The sequence below is a fragment of the Etheostoma spectabile genome, chromosome 21, assembly GCF_008692095.1.
Source record: "Etheostoma spectabile isolate EspeVRDwgs_2016 chromosome 21, UIUC_Espe_1.0, whole genome shotgun sequence".
NCBI lineage: Eukaryota > Metazoa > Chordata > Actinopteri > Perciformes > Percidae > Etheostoma > Etheostoma spectabile.
The window spans coordinates 14,801,032-14,812,723 of NC_045753.1; the positions used below are offsets into that span (position 1 = coordinate 14,801,032).

The following is an 11,692-nucleotide window of genomic DNA, read 5'->3' on the forward strand; positions in this document are numbered from 1 at the left end:
ACTCAGCCTCTCTGTCCCAGTACACCCGGTCCACTCAGCCTCTCTGTCCCAGTATACCCGGCCACTCAGCCTCTCTGTCCCAGTACACCCAGTCCACTCAGCCTCCTGTCAGTTACCCGGTCCACCAGCCTCTGTCCCAGTACACCCAGTCCACTCAGCCTCTCTGTCCCAGTATACCCAGTCCACTCAGCCTCTCTGTCCCAGTTACCCAGTCCACTCAGCCTCTCTGTCCCAGTATACCCAGTCCATGCATCGTCTCTGTCCCAGTATACCCAGTCCACACAGCCTCTCTGTCCCAGTACAACCAGTCCATGCATTTTCTCTGTCCCAGTATACCCAGTCCACTCAGCCTCTCTGTCCCAGTATACCTAGTCCATACATCCTCTGTTGTAGTACACACAGTCCACTCAGCCTCTCTGTCCCAGTATACCCAGTCCATACATCCTCTGTTGTAGTACACACAGTCCACTCAGCCTCTCTGTCCCAGTATACCCTGTCCACTCAGCCTCTCTTTCTCAGCATATCCGGTCCACACATCCTCTGTGTCTCAGTTTACAGTCTCTCTGTCCCAGTTTAACCAGTCCACCCAGCTTCTCTGTCCCAGTAAAAAACAGTAGAATGTCCTCACACACCTCACTGAAGGTAAAAGTTCCCCAGTGAATGCAGAAGTCATGCAGGACAATCCCCCATGAGCATTTTAGCATGTAAAGCAGACGGCATTGGATCACATTAGATCACTTTCGGCTTAGGGCGTGCTCCGTCATTTCATTGCATTGTTGTGCATTTATAAACTGTTTACTAACTGCTGCACTCCTGACCCTCAGCCTGTGAGCCTAAACTTTTACAACATGTTGGCCTATCCCTCTCTCAGCTCTCTGGAGCTCTGCCCTCCTGTGGCCGCTGACACACCACCAGCTTCTTCTCTGTTGCAGCTGCTAATTTATAACGTTCCATTCTCCGATTATCAGGACTTTTTAATGTGACTTTTGCTTTTACACTTACTTTGTAACCGATGCAACTTGCAATGTAGCAAAGTACAACACTTGTGATAAAAAAGTACTTTAAAAGTAAAATTACAGATTACAAACAGAAAGAGATACAAGCACACACAAAAATAACATGTAATACTTTACTTCCACAACTGAAAAAGAAGAATTAAGGTACTAACAGTATTTGTTTTGTATTTTTTTTAATCTTATGATGAACAAACTATTGTGAATAAAAGTTAAGACTTTCTGCTGCCAAAGCAGAGAGGTTGGAGGTAATGCCTGTAATTTACTGGGAGCTAATTGAAAGTGAGGATTTTTTTTTTAAATAAAAGACAAAAGTAGGTGCACTTTAATTTAGTAATTAGTTTTCACTCATCATTGTTACCTCACATAACTCTAAGCTGTAATAAGAGCGTAAACACTTATCCACACGGTCAGGGATCATGTAGGGAAAGTAAAAAGTAATTTGCAGCTCTACTTTTGAATAGTGTGGTAAACTATACCGCAGTTTGCTTAACACCCAGACGTGGAAAGCCTGGAACAATGGAAAAATTGTACTGACCTTAAAAATGTACAACTTATCACTTTATTGCAAACCTAAAAATCTGCATATGTCCATGTCGAGATGCTGTAGGAACTTTACGGTGATCTGATTGGTCTTGCTTTGTGATACTGGCCTCTGAAAAGGGAAATAGCAAAAGGCCACAAAGACACAAATATCCAGAAAAGACATGATCTCTTATTAAAATACGCAGCCACCACTGGAACCTTGGCAGGGATTTTATTTCATATATAGACGCTTTCTGTAATCAAATGTGAGTGCAATCAAACAACAGCAATACAAACATTACCAATGCAGTCTGAGAACCAGGAACAGGGTTAAAACAGGGAGTTCACTCACTCTACATACCGAGCAGCTAGTAACCTTATGGACAACATAATAATAATTAAAAAAAAACAATTTACGTTCCTCTGTCAGGACAGTCCGCCGTCATGTGTACTTCCAACTATGATGGTGGGGAGGGAGGTGGGGAAGCTCGTTTGACCCACAAGCCCCTGCCCTAACCCTCCTCCTACAGGAAGTCCAACCAGTGATGCAACAGCCCCAAGCCCCACCCACCACCCGACCCACCACCCTGCCTCCACGAGTCCAACTCGCACTCGGCTCTTCAGTGAACTAGATAACCTCCCATTTTCCCCCCATCGTGATTATCATCGTCATCATCCTAATAGTATCAACAACAACAACAAAAAACAAAAAATCCAAATCATTTCCACTTCTTTTATGGCAGCAGCCAATCAGAGTGCAGAGGTCTTTCGGGTTCAGTTAGTCTCCACCAATGGCTGTCCATCCGGGTCGACTAGAACACCACGTAGCTGTACATGTAGAACCAGAGTCCTCATGCAGTGCCCTGCGAAGGTAGCACATCACATACGTGCACAGGTGGAAATTGGGGTGGTTGATGGGTGTTTATGGTTTTTTATGGCGTGTCTGTGTGTGTTAGAGAGAGAGAGACCGTGAGGAGAGAAGACGCCGGGAGAGACGAGAGATGAGAGAGATGACGCTTCGTGGGAGAGAGAGGGAGAGGAGATGAGACGTGTGTGTGTGTGTGTGTGTGTGTGTGTGTGTGTCTTTTAAGATGGGAGAAGCAAAGGTGTCAGACCCAGGAGCACAAAAAAATTAAAGTCCAGGAGAAGAAGAAGAATTACATACAAAGTCTTTATCCACCGTCCGTCTTCTCTTGGCCCTCCTCAAAACACTCAACACACACACACTCTCTCGCACATACAAACATACGCACACACTATAGGTCCTCAAGTCAGTGTGAAGTCAGGTGTTCAATGTCAACATTCAAGAAAAAAACAAACAAAGAAAACACCTCAATGGTAAATAAAAAAAAAAAGAAATTCATCTCTACCATCACAATGCTTCAGGTCATAAAATTCTGACATTTCTGAAAAGTAATTTTTGTTTCCTATAGGTTTAAAGCAGTATGCATGTGTGTAGTTGTTGTTGTTGTTGTCGTCTTTGTCCCACTGCTGCAAAAACACACGCGCACACACACACACACAACCAACATACGCACACTCACTCAAACACACACCACATGTCCTCTTTTAGTGGAGAAAGACATGGCGAAATGGAGAGACACTCCTCCTCTGGGCGGGTGCACCGATCACCAGGAGGAGACGGGTCTTTGCCACGGCTACCAGGGGTCTTCCAGCTCACCGGCACTCTGGATGAGTAAAAAGGAAAAGATGGAGAGCTGTGCGTTAGGTATTTTTGTTCATGCATGTTTTCCTGCACACAGAAGTTAACATACTGCTCCCGGTGCCTTGAATAATGGCAAACTTAGAACCTCACATTCCTATTTCATCTACTTAAATTGGATGAATTATGGTGAAAGACAGTACCATTCCTCTGCCCAGCCTGTACTTTAAAACACAACCAGAACCCAGACCAGGGGTGACTCACCTTGCGAAGAATCAAGGCCAAGGGTCAGACTGAAAGACATGGGAGAAATGGAGAGAATGGAGTCCCTACAGTCTATGCAGCACCCCCTCCGCTCATTGCCGCCAGCTCATGCAATGCAGCCATTTACTTTGCGGCTATTGTTTTAAAGGAGACGACAGATTAAAATGCCTTTAAGCAGGCAAAATGCCTTTAAGTCAAGGCTAGAGCTAAAAGCTGGCAGGGGAGGGAAAGGAAGGGAAGGATTTATTTTCCGCTTGAGCTGAAAACTACACAGCCTAAACAGAAACATTTCAACACATTAAATAAAGTTGAGACACCAAAAAAATCCCACTTGAAGTTTCAGGAAATGGTCCTGTATCAAATGTCACAACTTTACCTTGGATTCTGTCAGGGATTTCTTTTTGTATCTCTAATTCCAACCCTGTACATTTGCAAAGTCCAAAAGGACAGGACCAAAAGACAAGAAACACAGCCTTAAAGTCAGATTACATCCAGAAATACTCAAACACTTGACACAAACCATAGCATTATACCACAAATAATCTTTATTTGTTCATTTGTAATTTTAACTGTGTGGGACTAATTTGGCCCATGTAACTGCATACAACTCTCACACCTCTCACACACACACACACCACACCACACCCCACCCCCACTGCACACACCACACACACACACACACACACACACACACACACACACACACACACACACACACCTTCCCCATTGATAGTTAAGTTGCTTAGATATTGAAAGATGCAGCGCATGCATTACCACTGGGTTTTATACAGACTTACAATAACATCCCTCTACCTGCTTTCAAAGAAGAATGAGCACTGTAGGTTCAGTCTGTTGAATTAAACTTTTACAATGAGAGAAGAGTTTCAGATTGTGTTGTTTTGAACAGACGATGTCATAACCTGTGAGGAATGAAATATTCTGTGTGGGATTTTATCAAGCTGAAACACATCCTGCCACAGTTAATACCAGCAACTGTTGGCATGAGCAGTGGGTACCGATTACAGATACACAACCATCTCACATAAAACCCACTGTTAAATGATTGTAGAGGTGCCTAATGTTGGACGTTGAATTCCTACAGTGGATTCAATGCTATGACATTTTAAGCCCTGCTAGGAGTATGACTTTAGAAGTGTAATGCCGGCCGTATGTTTGAAAAAAGATGTGTTAGACTGAGGGTGTTTGCTAAAGAAAGGCCATATACACTCACCGGCCACTTTATTAGGTACCCCATGCTAGTAACGGGTTGGACCCCCTTTTGCCTTCAGAACTGCCTCAATTCTTCGTGGGCATAGATTCAACAAGGTGCTGGAAGCATCCTCAGGGAGTTTGGTCCATATTGACATGATGGCATCACACAGTTGCCGCAGATTTGTCGGTCGCACATCCATGATGCGAATCTCCCGTTCCACCAATCCCAAAGATGCTCTATTGGATTGAGATCTGGTGACTGTGGAGGCCATTTGAGTACAGCCAACTCATTGTCCTGTTCAAGAAACCAGTCTGTGATGATTCCAGCTTTATGACATGGCGCATTATCCTGCTGAAAGTAGCCATCAGAAGTTGGGTACATTATGGTCATAAAGGGATGGACATGGTCAGCAACAATACTCAGGTGAGCTGTGGCGTTGCAACGATGCTCAATTGGTACCAAGGGGCCCAAAGAGTGCCAAGAAAATATTCCCACACCATGACACCACCACCACCAGCCGACCGTTGATACAAGGCAGGATGGATCCATGCTTTCATGTTGTAGACGCCAAATTTGACCCTACCATCCGACTGTCGCAGCAGAAATCAGACTCATCAGACCAGGCAACGTTTTTCCAATCTTCTATTGTCCAATTTCGATGAGCTTGTGCAAATTGTAGTCTCAGTTTCCGTTCTTAGCTGAAAGGAGTGGCACCCGACGTGGTCTTCTGCGCTGTAGCCATCTGCCTCAAAGTTCGACGTACTGTGCGTTCAGAGATGCTCTTCTGCCCACCTTGGTTGTAACGGGTGTTTATTTGAGTCACTGTTGCCCTTCTATCAGCTCGAACCAGTCTGGCCATCTCCTCTGACCTCTGGCATCAACAAGGCATTTCCGCCCACAGAACTGCCGCTCATTGTTTTTTCTTTTTCGGACCATTCTCTGTAAACCCTAGAGATGTTGTGCGTGAAAATCCCAGTAGATTAGCAGTTTCTGAAATACTCAGACCAGCCTTCTGGCACCAACAATCATGCCACGTCAAAGTCACTCAAATACCTTTCTTCCCCATACTGATGCTCGGTTTGAACTGCAGGAGATTCTCTTGACATGTCTACATGCCTAAATGCACTGAGTTGCCGCCATGTGATTGGCTGCTTAGAAATTAAGATGGTATTAAGAAGCAGTTGGACAGGTGTACCTAATAAAGTGGCCGGTGAGTGTAGTTACCTAAAGCAAGACCAGTAACCATATTCACAGGGATTTTTTATTTCATCTTCTTAGCTTCAGCTCTACACAGTTTGACTTTGCTCAACTTACATTTGTCTAAGATTTACTTAGTCAAAAGTCTTTTTTCTTGTAAATGTGATAATAAAAACTTCTGATAAAAGGATAAATCTCACATTTGTGTTACTTTTCCAAGCAAGTTTTCATTGTTGTCCGCAAAGCTGCAATGGGCTTATTACTGCCTTAAGTGTAGGCAGGTGTTTTTCGGCCACAAGGGCAACAATGAGTCCATTGCTCACCCGAAAATACATTTTGACAAGCAACACAAAAATTAGATTTTTGCTATATCGGAAGGGTTTTCAAACAGCATTTTAAGGTTTAACAAGAGAAAAGACCTCATGAATGACGACTAACTTTTGGTTGTTTTGGCAGACATACATCTGTTTAATCGCCCAACCAGGGTTAGAGAGTTGAGGACAGCAACTTCCCTGAGCGTTTTATGGAACCGTATCTGTGATTTGCTAACAACAGTTTACGGCTAACACTGACAAAGCTGACACAGCTAATACAAAAGCTGAGCCATCTCACACAATGTAGAGAGCAATAATGTATAATAAAATGATAAACCTTTTTGATTTTAGAAACTATATGCCTTTTCAACTGGTGCCACCATAGTGAAAGTTTCTCTCCATTTTTCATTAATCCAACAATTTATCTAATAATTTTGATTTCTGGTGTGTAAAGTGCGTTACAGCCTTACAGGGTTGCTAGTGTGGCTATAGACTTTTAGTCTTATATTAATTTCAACACATTGCTTGCATGGGCCCTTTTGCACCTGGTACTAGTATACTTGACTGCTGACACATACCCAACCACCAGAATAACAACCATAACAAACGTGAACCTCTTTGTTGGTGACTGTGAGGCAGCGTACTACAATGTGGTGATGTGGAATTTGGCATATGGTGAGGTGTGGTGAGAGAGGAATTTAAATGAAATGCCGCAACAAACTACAAGTATACAGCAACTAAGCCACATACACAAGTGTCCCTCTGTGGTTAAACGCCCAGTTTTTCAGTACCCAGACTGATTTGGACAACCTAACATCGCTGAATGAGGTAACAATCCCAATCAAGTATCCCCCACTACCAAAACCACAAGTTTCAGTAGTGATGATTGGTCTCTTTCTACATCACTCAAACTCATGCAGACACACATACACACATCAACGCAAAAGAATGTATTTTGAGTGGCCAGGTTAGATCAGTGGTAGCGCGGGCGCGCATGTACTGAGGTTTATGCCTTGATGCAGAGGTTCAGGGTTCGAATCCGACCTGTAACAATTTCCTGCATGTCTTCTCCCTTTCTTACCTAACTCTCCTGTCAAAACTTAAAGGCGGAAAAGCCCAAAGAATTTATCAAAAAAAAATAAGAATGTGTTCGGAGTCTGTAGATGGAGTGGGCCTGGAGAGCAGTGTGTTGCACATAGCTGCAGTTAAGAAGGTCTCCTCTCCTTTTCTTTGTCAGGTCGTCCACTGTAAGCAGGTGTGTGTGTGTGTGTGTGTGTGTGTGTGTGTGTGTGTGTGTGTGTGTGTGTGTTGTGTGGTGTTGTGTTGGTGTGTGTGGTGGTGTGTGGTGTGTGTGTGGTGGGGTGGGGGGGGGAAATCAGCAAGAAGCCAATAATGGTAAATGTAGGCCATGGAATGCAAGGTTTATTTTTACTTCACCAGCCACTTCTGCACGTAATACATTTCTTATTGATTTTTTTTAATGGTAAACATCAGTCAGGTTGTAAAAGTGGCTGGCAAGTTTAGGAATACAAGCCACGGTGAACAAAGGACAGGGGAAACAAAAGAAAGTCCTCATTAGGAGGAAGGTATATACAGTATATGGCTCGGAGACAGAACTTGAATAGACAGAGGGGCATTTTTATTTCCATTACATTACTAAAAGATTAATGAATGGCAATGGAAGCTGAATTTGCAGCCCATGGTGGAGCCAGAAGTGACCGATATGGCCATTCAAGTTCTGTGATAAAGGAAAGAGGAGGAGAGATCAAAGCACATTGGACTAGCTTTGGGGTTGGGTGGGAAGGTAGGTATGCAGACGGGGTGCTCAGTCAGAGAAGGGATCAGCCTCAGGGGCGGGCGCATCTTTTCTGGCCTCCGGCTTTGCAGTGGCAGGTGAGGGCGGGGGCGAGGGGGGAGAGGGAGGGGAGGCGGGCTGCTGCTGGCCATCACTGTCGTCATCCAAGGTCCTTGTGCCTTCCCCTGTTCCATCCGCAGTGCTCTCCCCCCGCAGGTGGTAGGTGGCCAGGGACTCCTCCAGCACAGAGTGATACTGCCCCCGGTGGTGCAGGCGGAACTGCCGCAGAGCTTCCAGCAGATGAGCCGCCGTGCTGCCACCTCCCTCCTCACTCTCCTCCTCTCCCCCCGCACAGGCCTGAGGTGACACGCTAGGGGTCAGACTCTGCAGGCACGCTCCATGGTCAAACACACACATACAAACAGCGGCACAATACTCCAGTGTCACACACATATCTACGACAGACTAGCGTGACGAATTCGGAGACATTCTTGCACCAGTCGGACAAGCCCATGCAAACGCTACCTCTGACCCTGTGACCAACAACCCTTTGTGATATTCGCTGTATGGTGTACGGGGACGGGGGGCACCCACACATCCCAAAGAAAAGAGCCTGTAAGACTCAATTATGACAAATACACTCACATTCCCTCATAAATCTACACACACGTCCACCATCACATCACACCTTACAGGCTGTTTACAAGCTGACACTGAACTCTTCTTTGGAAGAAGAATGACATATGTAAGCTTACACGTAGCCATGACAGCAATTTCTTTAAGATGGATGTGAAAATTCCTCCTAGACTGCATTTGAATTTTACATGAACTACATTTTTAATACACTGAGCAATATTTCTAACCTTAACTGAAAAGATAAATCAAAACAAAGTGACCACGCCAGCAGAGCAATACCTATTGAACTGAGATCATTTAAATGTAAATAGGAATATGTGTCTGACAAGTGGAAGAGTGGAAAATAGTCTTTAGATATTAGAGCTATTGTGTAATGATGGTTTGTCACAATACATTTGGCACTACAATTTATCTTGCTATTTGGACACATTTGACTAACTCTGTATGACTTAGCTATCAACTCTTTAAGCACCGTGAACAGTATATTTAACTTTATCTGTAAAGTCCCCCTGCACTCAAAAACATGTTTTTCTTATTGTCACTTCACTTGGGCGTTTGACCTTGACTGTGTGGAGTTTCGAAAAATTGTGAAAACTTGTACTCACATTCATCTGCTCAAGAGCAAAAGTGTATTTGTGCTCACCTTGAATCTGTCTAAGACGTGTACAAACGTGTATGAAACTTACACAACCGTGGGGTGGAAACTTGAAGCCTCCAGTGTATGTACATTGATTGAGAATGGTCTTTTGAAATGAACAATCATCATAGATTCTGGATTTGTACTCATTTATACGTTATTCAAATTTGTGGAAAGAGAAATTATCATTCAAAGCATTTTTATGTCTTAAAACATGTCTGGGGGGGGAGGTGATCTTTAGAAAGGCTTGTTAAGTCATCTGTAGGTTTTGCGTGCTGTCATTGCTCAGGAGTTCAAAACATTTATGAGGGCATACACCGTATTCTATTTTTATGATAAATACAAAAAAAACTGACCACACCACTTCAATGCTTTTCAACATGAAGTCAAAGTTTTACTGAGCTTGCCAAGGTTAATTTGCAAAATCTACCCACCACCCTCTTTCACACTTTAAAATAACATTAATTCTCACACACAAACGCAAACACATAAACAACAGAGTGTCCTTGTCTGGGCCGGTGTGTGTTTACATGTTGAGGGGGTGGTGAAAGGTTGGAGAGGTGAGGGGTTTAGAGAGTGATCAACTCACCCCTTCCTCTTCTCTGTGAGGGTTCAGCCTGTTGTACACCGCCTCGATCACACTCCGTCTGCAAACAGACAAACACAGCTCGCTGCTTAGAGAGGAGACCATTTCCTTATATAATACAGTCTGTTCCTTCTTTGCAAATGTATATTGATTCATATTTTAATGGTACTAAGTAAGCAACTGAGTCGATACTTTAGTATCCGCTATTCATACATAAAGAGACTACAGAATATCTTTATGAATCTGTACAGCTAAGTGTTTAAGGAGTGTTATCTGTATATTGATAAGTTTTGAAGTGTATCTGCGTGGCTCGTGTTGGAGTGGATGCAACTGTCTGTGTACATTTTTGGCTCAGTGCGACCAGAGCTGCAACAAACGATTATTTTCATTATCAATTCAAACTGTTCCCAATTTCCTCGGAGCTCAAGGTGACGTCTTCATATTGTCTCTTTAGTCTATCCAACAGACCTAAACCCAAAGACATTCTGTCTGTTAGACTGTAAAACAAGGGAAAGCAACATTTGTGCTTGAAGGGTAAAGTACGATTTATTTTTCACTCAAGTAATTGTTTCAGTTCTATGTGTGATAAGGGTTTCTTGTGAACATTAATAATAATAATAGTAATAATAACAATAATAATAATAATAATATTAATAATAAATATAATAATAATAATCACGTTACTAGCACTACATAAACAAAGTGATGAATTCTGGGTTTCTTTTTCAAGTTGCAAAATTCAACAATGACTTCATAAAAAAAGGTGTGCTAACCAAAATGTTTTGCCTAAAGCATGTGCAATTTCATAAGAAATATGCATGGTTAAATATTAAACCAATCATAGGCCATTCACACTGTGAGTGAAACCGTTCATAGCTACTTCTGGTATTTTCTTTAAAGACGGCTTAAAAATATATTTTTTTAAACTGGCTTCTATCAGGCTACTGTTAGAAGCTATTTTAATCACCTTGTGGCTGTGGAAAGTTAGAAGTGACATTTTTTTTAAAACGGATAGTTCAAGAAAATAATTGGCAATTTAATCGATAGTTAATAGCCCTATTTATCGTTTGTTTATTTTCACTGCTTAATCTTTTTCTGTGTCTTTTATCCTCATGTAAAGCACTTTGCAACTATTTAAAAAGAGCTGTGTCTCATGAAGTTGGAGCTCAAACTTGCAGTTCAACACATCAAATCATAACTTGTGTGTACATTAGGATACAATATCCTGGTGGTAAAGAATGCATTTACAATTTTCTAAGTCATAACAAAATAATGTGTGGATGGTCAAGTACAATAATATTTTTAACAGTATGTTGTGTGTGTAAAATGCAGTAAAATTATGTTAAATGTTGTTCTGGGCTGTGTATTTACTTGCTGGCCAGGCCTCCGCCAGGTGGAAGGTTGGGGATGTTCACTGTGGCAATGCTCCTCAGGACAGACACCAGGTCAGGGACTCCCCCTTCCCCACAGTTCCCCAGTAGCTCTACACACAAACACAAAGAAGACCAGGGGCTTGTCAGGGGTTATGTGGTATACTGAGACAAGATTATAGTATTTTATACTATAAATTTAGGCATTAACCCGCGTAAATAATACCCTGGAAATCTTGAGTTCTCGCAAGAGCACAATTTGAATTCTAAGCGAGTTACTCTGGCATCGAGTATTGCTGCTCTTTAACTATTCCCTTATAGCCGAGCTGCACCAATCACATCGGTGTATCTGATATAGGCGGGCCAGAAGTAAGCTAAACAGAGGACGACAGGTTAATCTACCAATTAGCTCCGCTGGTAGCCAAGCGTATGGTGCTCTGGATAGGTCACCCCGTGTGGTGTTGTGATTGGTCGTAGTG

The 11,692-nt window shown here is 42.9% G+C and overlaps 1 protein-coding gene across 2 annotated transcripts in view; it reads right to left on the reverse strand.

Annotated features, from left to right (window-relative positions):
* Positions 1 to 2,695: 2,695 nt before the first annotated feature.
* The window catches only part of ppm1bb (protein phosphatase, Mg2+/Mn2+ dependent, 1Bb), a 23,092-nt gene continuing 14,095 nt past the window's right edge, over positions 2,696 to 11,692 (reverse strand). The window contains exons 4-6 of one of the 2 annotated variants that reach the window (XM_032503197.1): positions 11,215 to 11,326; positions 9,847 to 9,904; positions 2,696 to 3,226 (exon numbers count right to left, since the gene is read on the reverse strand). In XM_032503197.1, coding sequence (XP_032359088.1) covers positions 3,197 to 3,226; positions 9,847 to 9,904; positions 11,215 to 11,326 — 200 coding nt within the window. In that variant the 3' untranslated portion in view covers positions 2,696 to 3,196. Of the gene's footprint in view, positions 3,227 to 7,659; positions 8,342 to 9,846; positions 9,905 to 11,214; positions 11,327 to 11,692 lie in introns of those variants that run through there. The other variant, XM_032503196.1, reaches the window with a different exon arrangement.